General features: G+C 42.5%; 1 protein-coding gene across 1 annotated transcript; it reads right to left on the bottom strand.

Moving 5' to 3' along the window:
- Positions 1-1,391: 1,391 nt before the first annotated feature.
- Positions 1,392-16,068, bottom strand: CYP2U1 (cytochrome P450 family 2 subfamily U member 1). The gene is made up of 5 exons (XM_074866897.1): positions 15,622-16,068; positions 10,208-10,840; positions 6,016-6,177; positions 4,837-5,004; positions 1,392-4,411 (listed from the first exon to the last, which is right to left on the bottom strand). Exons 1-5 carry the CDS (start codon positions 16,055-16,057, stop codon positions 4,233-4,235), a joined length of 1,578 nt encoding a protein of 525 aa, XP_074722998.1. The 5' UTR covers positions 16,058-16,068; the 3' UTR covers positions 1,392-4,232.
- Between the last annotated feature and the right edge of the window lie 1,274 nt (positions 16,069-17,342).

Below are 17,342 nucleotides of genomic sequence, written 5' to 3'. Positions count from 1 at the left end.
GGCCGCCCCCCGCCCGGGCCCGGCTGCCCGCCGCGGCGAGAGGCGAGAGGCGCCCTTCACCTTCGCTACTGTGGATTCCTTAAGAGGCGTCGAGTAGCAACGGCAAGGTCAGCGCAATAGGGCCGCCGTCGCACCCCCTCAGCTGGCCCGGCTGGCCCCCGGCTGGCGCTGGGCCCAGGGCAGGCTCCAGGCAGAGGCTGGTCTAATGTCTGCCCTTTGCAGCAGAGGACACTGCCTCGCCCTCAGAACGTTCACGTTTCTGCTTCATTTTCTCAATGAAGAGTATTTCCAAACTAGAAGGGGATTTCATTTTCAGGCTAGCACAAACTATACAGTAAACCCCCAAAAATCCAATCCTTCCTTTATAAATACTAATGGCTGAACCATATCAGATGCAGACCGCCATAATTTTTCATCTAATTCCTCTATCGCCAGAACAACCAGCAATTCAAGTCAGCAACAGCTGACAACATGGCAATTACAGCATATTCTACTTGAGTCAGCATCGGGGTAAACATTAAGCAACTTCTTTTCTTCAAACAAAAGAAGCGGAGTATTCTCATATTTCTGCACTTTGTACCAAAAGCACAATGCAAAAAGTTCCCCCCTTCCTCACCCACCCTCATCTGACAGCAGATTAGTAAGGAGCAGTAAGTGCCTGCTGGAAACAGCTTTACCTAAACAGAGACTCCTTGTGTATACAAATGACAGCTGAGCAGGTAATTAATGAAACTCCCTGAAAAAACACGCCTTGCCAAGTTACCTGTGACCTAACTCCAAGTGTTAAGACACAAGATTTCCACATACAGCTGTTGCGTACACACCAGCACTCATACCCACCTCTTGCGCACAGGCACTTCGGTTGTCTCCCGCTCAGCCGTCCCCTTCCATGTGCGGGGATCTCCTGTCTCTCTCCGGGGTTCCTCTGGGCCAGAGGCCCCAGGTCTCTGGCTCCCACCCCAGGCTCTCCCTTCCCTCTCTGCTCTCCGCTCTCTGACCCCTCTATTGCCAGGAGTGCAACAAAACCACCCCTTGACTCTGCCCGTGGTTTTCTTTCCCACCCCGCTCATCAGACTGTGCATCTCCTGGTGGCAACTCATTCACCCTTTTATCTTCCTCATCTTCACTCTTGTCCCTCCTCCTCTTATTCTGAGAAAACTGTTTTTAAAACTGCATGGAGAGAATGAACAGATATACTCTTACAATTTGCTCATAACATGCCTGGCACTGTATTTTCCCCATTTCACTTTATTCCCCCACCTCCTTCACTCCTCACCCAAAACATTTTGTAACATCTTCTCACTCAAAAGCTTTCTTTGTAAGATGTAAAACACCAAACAGCACAAGCTTAGTCAAGGAGTGGAACTCATTAAAATGACTATGCAAAGCTGTCAAACACTTACTTGGGAATTACTTTATTAAAAATAAAATTACACTGAAGCAAAGTCTGAAGTCCTTTTTAGAAATAAAGACATTTTCAGCATTCAGAAATAGCCATCCACTTGTATAAACACACATTTTTCAATAAGGCATTTGAGATGCTTCCTCTGCTAAAAAAAGGGAGGAGAAGGATACATTTACAAAACCAAACCAAATCTGCTACCACTTTACTTACAGTTTACCAAGATGGCACCACACTTTTAAAAGCACAAATATTTGATTGCTTTTATGCTATAGTTTAGCTACTTTTGTGGCATCCTGTGTTTCAGTGCATCTTGGAAGGCATGAAAGGCAGGTCTTTACTGTCATTTCCAACAGCATCTTGCATTCTGGCAGACGTTGACATGGTTACACCTTCACATCAGTATTTTTAGTTTGTCACACTATGCAGCATTTGATTATAGGTATCACCAAAAACCACAAAGTACTATTTGTAGAAGGATAATTTTCGAAGGGTAATTTTCAAAGGTGACATTTTAAACTAGACCAAGCAGGCAGAACAAACACAAATACGTACAATTCCACATACTAGGGGATTATGCAAACTGTGTCTTCTTTGGAATCTCTAAAAAAAAAAAAAAAAATACTAAAGTGCTTTTCAAATGTGTCCTCACTGATTAAAAGGACAGGTATTAAAAGTGATCAGTTGCGCACAACACCATTATGTTGCTTAAAGAGGCATTTCAACAGAAAGATAAATATTATCAGCACTTAATTTTAGCTTCACAATTAAGCACATACCATTTAAGGATTTCCAGACAAAAATCCCAACTGTACAGAATCTATCTATTCATTGGAAAATACAAAGTTAAAGAAAGAAACGCTTATTACTCCAATACCGTCAGCTTTTAGTGTAAGTTTACTAGCATTGGTACCAAACTCAACTTTTTATTGTGCTCTGGGGTTTTCAAAACTTTCATACAAAGAAAAAATTTAACACAAGCACGGGCTATAACCTATAATGTCAAAAGTTAGCCCATATAAGAACTGGGAGTTCTCACACAGTGGGGCACCTGACCAACCAAATACATCATTCAGAAATTAAGGCACTCTTTTATTCAAAACAGGTAACAGAAAACCTTAATTTATATCCAAAATAACTATCTTATAGTCTTTGCTAGTTAGTGCCTGGCTTTTAAAACTTCAAGTTAATAGGTGACAAAAACAGAGGTTAATTTAAATCTGAAGAGGTGACTTTTCTTCAACAATTTAGGTTTATTTTCTGCTATGGAATACCAAATTCCACTTAAAGTTAATTTCACATTCCAGTCTTGTAAACTTGACTTAGGAGGACTTCTAGTATTCTCTAGATCTCCAATGAGGGGGAAAAAAGAAATATTTTCTTGAAACAGTACATATGTACTTATTTCTTGTGATATGAAATTCCGCTAGATCACAAGGTGTATAAAGAGATTTAAGGATTATTAAGAACAATTATTCAAAGGTTAATTGTTACACGTCCCCCAAAAGATCGCTTTTGATTTTGAGAGATCTTTCAAATAAAAGGCAAGATTCAATGCCCCCTTCTGGAACACCTAACAATAGGTTTTTCCTCGGCAATTGCTTTGATAGACGTAAACAGCACTAAAATTTTGCATGTGAAAAGAGTAAGGTACTGATACACTAATATTGTATGAACTACAGATCTTTTTACTCCATATGGAAGATAACAAAGAGAAAGCCTTTATACTCAGACCTCAAGTTTGTCAGATTCTTCATGTTCCCTGCCTAAATGTGTAAGACCTACATCCGTAGTGCCTTATTGATGCCGTATTTGAGGTAAGACCCCAGTCCCCAAAGCCAAACAGGTTGCAGCAGTACTGTCCGCACTGCCTGTAAACGAAAAACCTGAGTGCAAGCCCCAACTTCAGGATTATGCACGTAGAGTTTTCCCCAATGAGCGGCCTGTTGGTCTCGTCCAGACCGCAGCCACTGCTGACGTGGGGGAAACAGCAAATGCAAAGTGGCAGCACAGATGTTGTCTTGAATATCTGCTTGGCACCAGAGAGAACAGACTGCTGTTTCTTGTTAAGAGAAGTCTGCTCTCATTTATATTCTGAGATAAAACATCTGCATCCAGACGCTGCACACCCCTTTCATGTTAAGAACATGGTATATTCAAGGATTCACTTGGCCTCCAAGCCTGAGCTTTCAGAGATGGTACCTGCTTGTTTATAGTGAGCCCTGATAGTCAAGAATATTTGGATCCAGGAATCCAGACTGATTCAGTCCAATCTACACCTATGAGTTACTTGCAAGAAAGAATCCTCCAAGGTTAAAAGAAGCGTCATTTAGTCATCTCCAAAAAGTATCTGTCATTATTTAAGCTCAGTTCTAATGTTTCTTTACACAGAAGATGCTAATGCCCTCTCATTCATTAATCCTTTTGGTATTAGATGATGTCCTTCACTCATTTGGTAAATTAAATGTTTACATACTGCTTTTACCAAAATAACAATTACTATTTGCTAAAGCATCAACAGATGTTTTGGACCATTCTCCCATAATTAATATTTGACAAACTGACAGTAATAGCTTATAGACAGAGGGGTTAAGTCCAGCAAGTTTTAATACCAAATTGCAGACTATGCTGTCAGTTCATTTGTGGAATGCAACAGCTGACAAGAAAAATCTTCTCTTTCCAGAAGTGTAAATGGATCGTTCCCACTGATTATGAACGCCTATGCAGTTGGTGTTCTTCTGGAAAGAAAGTAACAAAATAAGCTGGAAATAAAATAAAGCTGGATTTCTAAAGTTCAGTATTTCTTTGTTTAACTTTTTTTGATGTCATATCATTTCTTCAAAGCTATTATATTGAACGGACATGGAGCTAAAGTTAGACCAAACCTTCCCTCCATAGATGGTTTTGCAGCATTTTCAGGATACAAAAAGGTAAAACTTTGCATTAGACTTGCAAAAATTAAGAACAGCTCCATTTTTGCCAACTGCTCTCCCATGCACACACGTTTACCTAAAGAACAGTTAGAAGAGACATATTACTGTTTTTATACTGTTGATCCATTTATTAACACACATGCAAATCCTATGCTAGCATAGTCCAAACACAGAAAGGCTCAAGCTGCTATTAAGCTATGAACTCTGAAGCTTTGGTCTCCGTATTTGAGTCTAAGCCTTGCTCAGTTGTACTGCTTCATATTAACAGCATTTACATCCATAACAAATGTATTATCAAAGAACAATTCATCGTTTCTCATTTCTGTCTGGTAACTGGAGCTTTTAGCAACCCAACCCATTTTGCAAGCCACCAACTGTAATAATAAAACAAGTTCTGGAGTTGGTCCTATGCCCAACTTTCACATCTCACACCTCTAAGACCCTACACTTGAAACACCACTACCCCCCAACCAGCTACTGGCCTGCATGTGGATATCTTACCCATTCCAAAAGGAATGAATGCCTCTTTCTTAATTAGCTGGCCATTTTCATCCAGAAATCTTGATGGTTGAAATTCATCTGGTTTCTCCCAAATGTTAGGATCTCTGTGTACTGACCACAAGTTGGGCACGATCACACTGCCCTTAGGAATAGTATATCCCTGCAGCACTTTAAACAAAAGCACAGAGACAGAGGATCTGACAAGTTGCTAGAAGTAAACATGGGAGACTTACTAAAAAAGATGACTAGAAGATGTCACAGAAATTATACGGATCCCTAGCTGCGGGCTGCAAACAAGCAGAAGCTTGAGGCAAAGGTGACCTCTGCTAGCCTGCCTGGGTTAGAAAGACACAGGCCAGAGCAGCTGGAAAGACATCAGGTTACCCCAACAGCTCCCTGCAGGGAGAAGGCAGCAACAATCGTTATCACTACAATAATCACAACACTCTGCTGCATGCAAGTCCTGTGACTCAGTTTCCTCCTGTTTCTGTGCTGTCATAGAGCTCCACCACAGTGAAGGTGGAGGCAAGGAAAAGGGATGGGTTTTGAACTCTTTATCAAAAAAGGCTTTTGAAGTGACTACTCTCATTTCAGTTTGTTGCACCTCACTGTCCCAAGAGCAAAAACACTTAAAAAAGCAGATCAATTCAGTACTGAGTTTGAAAGCCAAGTATTGCTACCTCCCACTCACTTTAGCCAGTGTTCAGCTATGTTTACGAAAAAATATAGTGCAACAAAATAACTTGGAAAAGGATATTTATTATTGTTCTTTGTAGAAGCAGAGCTCAATGGCAATAAGCCTTCCAAGCTTTAGCAAACCAACTGTTCTGAATTGATGTTTCCAGACCAGTGTGTCAGACAGCCAAAACCAACTCTGCTGTTTCAGGTACAAAGGTGGAGTCCCAGCTGCAAACTACCACTGAGCACATCAGTCAACACAAGCTGACCCCCAGAAAAGAAATTGTTCTAAATTAGAAAACTTCTGGATGTTCGGTCAGACATGCTGCTTAAGTAGAGGAGTATCTCAAGGCCACCTACTCTCTCTATAAATGGCATTTTACATACTTGGGTTACATGTCTAATACATAAATGAGGTCTTTGTAAATTATCACTAGATGTCGCACCAGATCTTCATCCACAAAAGAAACGCTGTATTAACAAGTCTCTACAAATGCTTACCAGCAGTCTCTGAGGCCATTCGAGGAATAGAAAGTGGAACAACCGCAGTCATCCTCTGCACTTCCATAATGGTTGCCTCTGTGAAGGGCATTTGAGCCTTGTGGGTAAGAGAGGGAACCTTGTCACGTCCTAGAACTGCTTCAATTTCTGCATGAACCTTCTCTATTCAAAGGGAGTGAGAAAAATAAAAAAAATATGCACATTGTGAGAAGACATCATCTCAATTTCATTTGCCTATGCTTCATTGTTTACATAGATTTGTCAAAAATGACTACAAGCTATGTGATCCCTAGCCGAAATAACTACGCCAACATAAGCCTTAAGAACGGACTCAGTTAAGAACAAAACAACGAAGTGCAATCTGGACAACTGTCAAGGGTAAAGCTACTGAGATGACAGACACAGCTAGCACTTCTGTATTGGAAAATTACAGGCAAAGTTCTGTTCCTGTTCCAAATGTATTCATAATCTTTGTTTAAGAGTTTAACGATACAGTAATTTGGTGAAAACATCAAGCTTCTGGCCTGCCTTTAAAAAATGAACAAAAAGAGACTGCATGCAGTGCGTGCCTGAGCTGGCCTCTGTCCCTGGGGAGATCCAGTTCTCAGAACTGGGAAAGGTGGTGAAGAGATGGGAGAGCTTTTCATGCAGCTGCTTGAGATACTCCATTCTGGAGCAGGAATTCTGGTGCTGTTGCTGCAAGCGTTGAAGCCATTCAACTTGCTCTTCCTGTTTCCTACTTTCTATTCACAGAACCTAAACTCAGCCATTTCCCAGTTCCCCCAAAAGGCAGCAGCAGATGTTCCTTCCCCCACATAGCCCTTCTGCAAAGGCAAACCAGACGTTAAGGAGCTTATCTCCCCTCTCATGAATGAGAGGCACAAAGTGTCAAAATATTTGTTTGCCCCTTTCATCTCACTAAAGGCTCAGCACACAAGTAATTCTCTTCACAGAAGTTTCAAAGATGCAGGATTTGCTTTACCCATGTACAGGATGACGCGCCTTTTCTTCCAGGTAACCTGGAATCTGGCTACACAGCAAAAGACAATCTTGAAAGAGAAGACCTCAAAATTAACCTTTAATCAAGTCAGTTTTCATTTTTTACCCCTGAGATCCCACATATGTTGTGGCTGTCCTGCTTGCTTTTTCCAAGATTCAGAATCTAGGTTGCTGATAGAGTTTTTGCTCTTTTCCCTCCTTAGCACTGATTCAAGATTAAATAAAAGCTCAACGGAATGAAGTTACTCTGTTTTCAGCCAAGCATTCAGAAATACCGCACGAACTGTGTTCAACGAACAGTTGCTGCCACCTACTGGGTTTGCTAGGAAAAGAAATTCTCATGTGAGGAACACATAGTAAAAAATTACCTCGACAGCAAGAGATTTGCTAATGGTGTGGCTCTCGAGCTTTGTGGGGTTTTGCTACTTTTTTTAATGACACATTATAGTCCTGCATTCAGGTATGCGCCTCCACAGTAATTTAAACGAGTAAAGTTTTCAATATTAAAAAAATAAATAGAGTGTCTCATGCCAAATGTCACACCAGCATTTTGCCCTGAACATTTCTCCAGAGTTTTTAAATATACGTGGAACTCTACAGAAAGCAAACTGCTGCTCACATTACCAAGTGCAAAACGCAGACTTCAAGAGGTCTCTGCTAACAGCATGTTATGTGAACTGTTCCACTACATTTCATATGTTTAAAAATCTCACAGAACTTCAGAAGTCAAGGACCAAAACCAGAATCAGGGAACAGACCAAACCAAATACTCCCCACTGCCTCCCTGTATGCCTGCACACACATAAGTGCACACCCACCCCTCTCTTTTTTCCATGTTAAAAGCAAAACTGGCTTCCACAGACAAATACATTATTTCCGATTTTTTCCTGACAGCCCTTCATTTGCCCTTCCATGTCTGCAACATTTGCTACTGCTAAAAGTTATGCAATACACAATTCAGGTATTTTGTTAAGAGAAACATATTACCAGGAAAAAAAAAAAAAAAAGCCCCATACATGATCCCCAGGCAGTCAGGATACATAAAGAATGGGATACTAGAAGAGAATCACAGTACATAGCTAAGTGAAACACTCTGGACTACTGAGCTTATTTATATTGTTTGACAACAGCCACAGCATAAGGAAAGGGGAGATCAAAGAGAGGCAATAGAACTGCTAGAGATCAGCAGAAGAGAGAAAACTGACTTGCACATGCATGTGCAGTACCAGGCAGTAGGGAAAGGGGTTGGAAAAAAGACAAACACGAAACTCTTCTACATCTCATTTGTGTAATTTAGAACATATCTAATTCATGTAACTGCGTATCAAGTCAAGCAGTGATAACAGACAACCACTAAAAATAGAAGAATAAGCCTATGCAATGAAATTTTATTTTACATTTGTCCCCAGTGGACTCTCTCTCCCATATACTGAACTGATGCCCTCTTCTGCAATCCTTGATCAACAATTTGGTTGACTTTGTGCAATGAACTATGATCCTGACCTATTTAAAGAGATAATTTCAGACAGATAGGTGCTGTAAACAAGTATCTATTTGCTTATTTACAAAGCAGCTGCAGCACATGAAAACCTCAACATCTCAAATACTTGATAAAAGTATTCCAGGTTTATATTGTTCTTAGATAACTTGAGGTTTACCCTTCTTCACTCCAGGTTGGCAAGAAGTGTGAGCAAAGCAGTGGTCTCCTGGGGAAATGTTTCGCTACTATAAATTGAGGTGGTATTAACTAAGTAGAATCTGTCCATCCTGCCAAGGTTTCCAGTCCGCAGATACTCAACAATCATTTTGGTGGAAATCAGTTGCTATGTAGGACTTTAGGAGAAGCTAAATAATAATAAATCAATTGCTTTATTTTTCTTAAATTCAACCACCTAAATTTGCTAAATAGTACTAAAGAAAACACTGGCTTTGCAACCACATGTACTGTAACAAGACTCAGTACTGAAAAATACTTAACCAAAATTAAATTTTAAGTCTTTGGTGATGGAAATTTATCCTAAGAAGTCCTGGAATACAACTTTAGCAAGTACTATTTTAATACTGTAGCCTCTCCAACACCACTGGGTTTTTTTATATCCACAAAAATCTACAAGTCATTTTCTGGAACTCTTGTCACAAACAGTAACCAGATCATAGCACCATCAAATAATGTGGGTTGTAAGGAAGCGCTGGAGGTCATCTGATCTAAACCCTCACTCAAAGCAAAATCATCTTCCAAGTTAGGTCTAACTCTGAGGGAAAATCAGACTGCTCAGGGTCATAACCCACCGAGTTTTGAATACTTCCAACGTTGGAGATTCTGTTAAGCCTCGGGGCAATCTGTTGCACTCCTTGTTATCTTCAATAGGGCAATTGTTTTTCCTAGTACCTGATCAGAATTCTCTTGTTATAGACTGTCCCTGCTGCCTCTCTTCCTCCACTGCACACCTCAGAGGGAAGGTGTGCAGTGGAGGGAAGAGAGGCAGCAGATGCCTCTGTCTTCTTAGCGTCTTCTGATCAGTAGTTGTAGACAGCATAAGGTCTCCCCTCAGTCATCTTTCCCTAACACTGAACATGCCCAGTTCCTTCTGCCTCTCCTTTGGGGCCATGTGCTCCACATGTCTTTTTCCCCATTGTCATCAGCAACCCACGCAACTGCCATGACCTTTCAAGACTGATGGGGAGAGGCCCTGAAATGACATTGACCAGCTTGTGTAAGTCCCATTTGCTTAAACTGGCTCTAACTCAATCCTCCTCTACAGTGGGTAATGTTTCACTTCCCCAGACTCTTGCTGCTAGGCTCAAGAAACTCCTTACTCAGGGAGGCATAAAAGCAGACCTTACCACTATGTATCTCACGTATCTTAAATCGCAACTATAGGTCTGGAATGCCACAACTGCCAAAGCTTTTGAAACATGCTAAGGTTTCCTGGAATTGCTTGTGAAAGATGAAGTCATCCCAAAGCAGAAGAAATGCATAGACTAAAGGGCCATTTAGATAGTTAATATATAGCACTAACCTAGAGATCATCAGATCAGAGCAGGAAAGAAGATGTCTGATTACATATCATTACACTTGCACATGTACTATTTGCACTCCAAATGACTACTGTTGCTGTTTGTTTCTGTGTCTGAACACCCATCTAGAGCTTTACAGTCTGGAATAAAACACCTAGAATAAAAATAGTCTTACCTTGTACTTCTGGGTAGAGAGACATGTAGAGCAGGCACCAAAGTAATGTGTTGGAAGTAGTGTCTGTGCCTGCAATGAAGAGGTCACCAATGATAAAAAATAGGTAGTCTTCATTAAAACTGCTCTCCTTGTTGTTCTTTTCTTCTTCTGCATGGATGAAATACATATCAATGAAGTCCCTGGGATTTGCTGCATCCAGTGTATCCCTGTGCTGTGCAATTATTTTTTTTAGAAAAGCAGTAATATCTAATTCTGTTTTCCTAAGTTCCCGGAAAGGCCCAAAGGGAAGGTAATACAGCCAAGGGCAGATATTGACCAGGATCATATAGCTGTTCACACTTAGCTCTAGTGCACGGGCCATGTTCTTCAGCATCGTCTTGAACTCAACATCTTCATAGTTAAAACGCCTGCCAAAGGCCATGGAACAGATAACATTGGACACAGCGTTGCGAATGATCGGAAAGGGATTAAATGAATCCTTTCCGTGCTTCAGCATTTCCTCCTTTATAAACTTCAGCTCTTCAATGATTTTAGGCTCCAAGCTGTGTCTTCCCACTCCAAAATGACGCAGTGTTGAGAGAGAGAATTTCCTCTGTTGCTTCCAGACAGGGCCGTAAGGTGCAAAAATAACACCTGGAAGAGAAAGGGAGAGTGAAACCAAAATGCTCTATTTTCAAGAAGAAACAGTTAGGCCTGCAACCCAAGAGCCAGAACAGAGGGAAATGATACATGGCAAATCTGTCCCAAGCACTGGGCTAGGAGCTAAATGAAGAACACAACGTTCTTTAACAGCTTTCAGAAATTCCATCCCTCCTTTTCCTGATCAGTGATAAGAATATAATGGTTACATCAATAGTTTCATTAGTCTTTGCAAGACACTAATAGATGGAGAAAAGGTGCCATAGATGCTTTACTACAAATAATAACAATTTTGTAAGAACTGTTACTCTGGGACATATGCCAGCTATATCCTTTTCTCCTTAATGTTGCGAGACGTTAATTCCTTCAGCAAGGCTGAATAGAAGGTATTAAAAATAAACCGGTTTGCATTTCTTTTCCCTTCACTTTATACAAACTTGGCAATACTGTTTGCATGTGTACATATTTCTACTACAAGCAGGATTTTTCTTTAACTTATAAGCAAAATACAGGATACGCAAGCTGCAAACAAACTGGGAAGGTGAAGATGGGTTCAGAGCCACTTGGCAAAAACCTACTTGATTTGCATCTCAACAGTTTTGATGCCTCTAGGCAAGTATTCTGCATGATTATGTCATTGTGAAACACCATTTAAATTAAATCCCTGAGCTTCAAGTATAAATATTGCTCACTTAAACATCTCTTTTGTTGAACTAACAACCCACACCAAAGATACCTCAGCTTAACAAAATACACAACTGGCTATTTCTAATGTATTCCATGGTTAACCCAAGAAAGTTTAGTCATCAAAACACAGGCTAGTTCTGCTTTTGTTCTTCTAGTAAAATGATACCACATCTGTTTGTTTCTGGAAATAAAAAGTTACTTTATAAAAGCAACATCACTTCTATCAACTGCAAATCTTCATGTTAAATTTAGAAGAGAGAGACATGGCCATAAGAAATTAGCAATAGAAAGACACACCATGTTTCAGTACTTAACATTACCTACACTTCTATTACAACTAATGTTCATAGCCCCTAATGCAAAAAGGAGAATAAACAAATAAGAAATCTATAGCTACAAACAGAAATCTGTAGATGTGTAAATGAGATAACTGTACTCAGAAGGGTCTGCAATCCCAAAGGTATAAATAGTTCAGTGTAACAAAGCTGGTAATCTTTCTAGCCAGATTTTCTGATATTATCTACTCATAGTAGTAACAACAGACTGAAGAATACAAACACGTGACCTAGTTTCAAAGCCCTAAACAAAATAAGCCGAGAATCAGCTGAACTTCATCTTCTCTGCATGAAGACAGTCCTTCGGAAATCTATTCAAATGTCTACTCTCTGGAACTTTGAAAACAGAACCAAGAACTTTTCAGATTCCCTTTTGTGAATAATGTTTCCTAGTAGCACTAGTGTCCACGTAGGGTAGGTGAAAAAACAGGCTTATTTGGGGCTGAATTTGGCCAAGAACCAACTTGGGTATTCAGGGTTTGTGGCTGGGGTGGAGAAGAAATGTGGATTTCTTGGAACAAAACAATATTATCACTGTTTCTATCCCACAACAAATAGCTCTAAAATAGACTATAAATCCACAATCTCTTCCCCTTTCTGTCATTAGGAAAACTACCTTTAGGATCCAAATACCTTCATAAAAGAGAAGAGACCTATTGTCTTGAATGTAAAGGAGACACTCCTAGCCACACAGTAAGGCTAACACCAACAACAAACCTCCCCACACTCAGAGAGTCTCTCCAGCAGTCCTGCACAGGGCACGGCCTGCACTGCATGATGTCTTCTGAAGTCCCAAAACCCCAAACTACTACACAATACTAATAATTGATTTGCAAATTGGGAAAGAATAACATAGGAGGCAGATTAAGGAGGAAGAAGAGCATAAAGTCAGAATAACAGATAAGAGAAGAAAGAAGACTGCCAGCTGGATCACTGCCAGGCAATACTAATGGAATAGTATTTCACTCTTTTCAAAGAAAATCTCTGCATGACCTGAAAGTCAATGTACTCAGCACAGACAACTGTACTGTAAAAAAAAAAAAACAAACAAACAAACCACACAACAACAAACAAAACAATCAAAAAAACACAACAAAACAAAAAATCCAGAAGAAAACACAGTAATAAATTCTGAAGTAACAAGAACCGAGAAGAATAACATATATGCAGAATATTAATTACATATAATTACACATATGCAGAAGCCTTCAATCAAGAACTGACCTCTACCTTCTCCCTCAAGTTGTCACTGCACTTTCCATCCAGCCAAGAAGGCCTCCCTTTGCTATTCAGTTGTTGAAATGCAGTATTTGCAATCTCTGATACTTCTACTTGCTCTCCCCTGGGCACCATATTTTATTTGCATTTTACACACAACAAGTCACACACGTCTGAGATAAGCCCTTCTTTCTTCCATAACATACCCAGTACATCAGCTCAGGGTAAAACAAAACTACAACAGAAAACGTAGCTTAAAAGAAAATAGCCATGTAAATTTACACCAGGTAGTTTGTTTACAGAATGAAGATGTAGGAATCCAAAATGGATGCTTACTGACTCAAAGTGTCCCAGCATTGTTGTACATAAGTTGTGAGCAGTAGATCTGAAGTTCAGTCATCCTGCTTCTATCATTTCCTTTCCTAGTACATACAAACACAACTGTCGCTGCCCTGATTTACAGCAAAGTCTCACCCACGAACTCCTGAAACAAAGCACGGGAGGCTCCCAGCCCAAACTTAAGAGGCTTCCAGTTTGAGTGTTGTAACCCATCCACCTCCTTCATGAACCACACAAAAAGAAATGCTTGTTAGCACAAAGCTGTTATGGACAATATGCGAAAACTGTACTTAAGAGGTTTTTTTTATGGTATAGGTACAACGTAAAAGAAAACACAAAGCTTTCAGAAAACATGAATCGCTCACCTCTTATCCAGCAGTTCTGCAGCAAGTGTCTTCCCTGTAACACAAATGCAGTGTTGCAGAGAGTCATCTCATACATGCCACCGCTAAAGCTATGCCAGTCTGCTGAGAGCGGCTGTGACTTCCAGGTGCTTTTGGAGAACCACCTTGCACGTGGGCCAGGAAGGCCCACACTGCCCATGTTCACAGACTTTTCCCTTTGTATATTTTATATATACTACCCCTACAATTCACTCTACAATACTCTCACGTATGAGGCAATTCAACTTGTTGCGCCAGCTAACGTAAGTGATACATAACAGCTCGGTACAGTTTGTGGGCAACCAGGCAACTCTCATGTAACAGTCCTTGTGCCTGAGCGCAGCTATGGCAACCTTACAGATAAAACTAAATGTAAAACAACATAAGGTCCCTGCCACAGCGCAACACGGGCAGGCATGGTCCCTGCGCTAAGCTGCAGCACCCTCCAGACAACCGGCTCCTAACACTTTCAACTCCCCTGGAGCATCCACCCATGGAAGATGCTAACTGCCCTGGCTACTCTTGTGTCACCATGATCAAAAAAAAACAGAGAAAAGAAACATACAGAATTAACAGCATTCAGGGAAAAAGAAATCCACCACGAGCCTAAACATGCAGTTTTACAGCATACTAAAACTGATCTAATGTCTAACTGCTCTTCCCTTTTCTCCCCCAGTCCTTGATAAATGTACTGTACCTAAAAATATTCATGCACTATAACTATATGCCAGTAAGATTTGTCTCAGACCAGTATCATTAAACCAGTGTCATTAAACCGATATCATTAATAATTTTTTAATCTTTTAAAATAATTATAGCAATGGTACCCGATTGCTTTTTAATAAACACGGTCTAGGTCTCTCACGTTCCTCTTATCTTTACAGGAGTAATTCTGATACAGTAAAAAACTGAAGATAAAAAGTTTCAGGCACTTAACTAATAGATTTCCTTAGCGCCGAATAAAAAAAAAAAGAAAACCAAGTTTCACAATACAGTTAGCACATTAGCAAGCCTCCTGGGCTACCCCTCCTAAACTGAAAAAGGAAAGGTAGTTTTCCACAAATACTGACATCTATAATGGACCTAAAGAAATTCTAACTGCGATATTGCCATCATGTGTTTAAACTCCCCGTGCCCTTTTTTTTGTGAAAGCTAGGAGACTCTCCTTTGACCCATTCAAAAAAACCGAAATACGCTCAGGAAGTTTTGCCAAACAGAATAACACACCTGCAACCCCCCCAGCAACAGCAGCTCACACGCAGGCAGCGCGGCGATGGGACTCCGCAGCAGCCCGCTCTTGGCCATCGTAAGAACTGGCGGAGCGCACAATTCCGCACCGCTGCCCAAGTATTCAAAATTTCTTCTCCTGATACAGCTAAAATCGGAAAGCGCCTACGTGACGGACCAGCTGTTCCTTTCATCGCAGCACGAAGGCCGCTCCCTCTGCTGTACACGGCGGCGCAGGGCTCAGGCGTCGCGGTCGCCGCTCGCCGCGCACAGCTCGGCGCGGCCGGGTTCGCGGGATGCCGCACGCTCTCCCACAGGTCCCGACAGTTTCTCTCCGTATGTTTTCCGTCACCAGCAGGGCAAGGGACACACGCGAGGAGCGAAAAGAAAGTAGACGCTTCAGTCTGTCACTCACGACAGCGATTTATACATTTCGGCCCAGCAGTCACGAAACCGGAGAGCTCCGGCTTTCTTTTCTTCCTCAGCATCGCCCGGCGGTGCGGCAGATCGCCAAGCGGGACCCGCCGGGGCCGCCGCCGCCCCCAGCCGCAGCCCCCACCCCCACCCCCCGCCGGGGGGCGCTTACCCTTCTTGCGGGTGATCATGAGGACGATCGGGACGGAGGGCCGGTCGCTGAACGCCTCCGCCTTCTGCACCAGCGCCTCCCGCACCGCCCCGAAGGTGTTGAGGACGATGAAGGGGCGGCTGCCCACGAAGAGCCGGAAGACGCTGCCGTACATCTTGGTGAGGCCGGTGAGGAAGACGTGGGGGGAGAAGGCGGGGGAGCCCCGGCCGCCGCCCCGCACCTCCACCGCCCACCTCCTCAGCAGCGGCGGCGGCAGCAGGGCGAAGGCGAAGTTGCCCACCAGCGGCCAGGGTGTCGGGCCCGGCGGCAGCCCCGGCGGCGCCCGCGGCCGCCGCAGCAGCCAGTAGCAGCCCAGCCAGCACAGGGCCGCCAGCAGCAGCTCGGTGGCGGTGGGGGCCCGCAGCAGCCAGGTCCAAGCGGCCGTGCCCGCCGCCATCCCCTCAGGCGGCGTCGCGTCCCGCCCTCGCCCCCCGCGTAGCGGTTTAAGATGGCGGGGGCGGGCGGGCGGGGAGGCCAGCCCTGCCGGCGAGCCCTGCCGGCGCCCTGACCCCGTCCCCGCCGGGGGTGGGCGGGTGGCGGCCCGCCCCGGGGCCGGGCTCCGCTCCCGTTAGCGGCGGCCGTTAGGAGGCTGTGGCTGCGCCGACTTGCGGTAACGGTGAGGAAGAGCGGCCCGCAGCCCCCCGAGCGCCCGGGGAGCGGCGCCGCAGGGCGCAGGTGCGGGGCCACGGCGGCCAGAAAGGGCAGAAGGGCGAGGGGAGTGCTTGGTAAACATGGGGACCTGCAAAATTGTTGGGTTTTGATGCCAAAATCTGACTCTGCGCTTGGACTTAGTCCCCGTGTAAAAGATTTCATTAAGCTAGTAGAAAAAAGGCCTAAGACTTACTTTCAAATGCCCCTTATCCAAACATCTATTTTTATTGGGGTTTAAAAGGAAAGGAAATACAGATGATCATCCTTCTTCCCCTTCCCAAATACAAAAGCTGTTACTTCTAGGTAATACACCAAAATTTTCCATTTTCATAACCAAAGACTAACCTGGAACAACATCCCAGCTCTACATTAAGTAACTGCTTGGCAAATGCAGAACAGCACCAAGGACCTAAATTTTAGAGGAAAGATGGTTTTAGTGCTTATCCTTATACATAAAAAAACCCCCAACCCCCCAACTGGTTTTCAGGGTATCTCCCCCCTCCCTGTGAAATATACCTTATTGCACTCTCTCCAGCTGATCAACAACCTAAAATTTAATCCCTACCAACAATTACATGTTGAAAAATGCTACTGCCAGATCTTCCAAACCTTTTGCTGCAGCATCAGTGATTTTAGTAAGCGCTCTTGATACTCCATCACTAAACAAAAAAAGCACCGTGGGCAAAACACAGGTATACCACCTTTAAAGTGACCCCCAAAAACTAAAAATGCAAAGAACAAATGGTGCTTACCCATTAAAAAGGGTGGTGGTGTTTTTTTTTTTTTTTTAAATAGTTGAACATTCAGTAAAGATAGTGACAAGTAGCTCTTAAAATAGTGGCTGGACTATATTAAAAAGGTTTTATTGCAATTATACAGAAGTTACAGGAATTTTAGAAGTACATAAAGTCAGTAGACCATTAGAAGTTCAAATGATCAAGGTCAGTTTTCCTCCAAGCAATTAAGGCAACTGGATGCAATGTCTCTAATATAAACAGCAAATGGATATTTTACTAGCCATGGATTAAAGT

The sequence above is a fragment of the Strix uralensis genome, chromosome 4, assembly GCF_047716275.1.
Source record: "Strix uralensis isolate ZFMK-TIS-50842 chromosome 4, bStrUra1, whole genome shotgun sequence".
NCBI classification, from domain to species: domain Eukaryota; kingdom Metazoa; phylum Chordata; class Aves; order Strigiformes; family Strigidae; genus Strix; species Strix uralensis.
The sequence above is the reverse complement of the archived record's forward strand: the minus strand, read 5'-3'. Positions and strand labels throughout refer to the sequence as shown.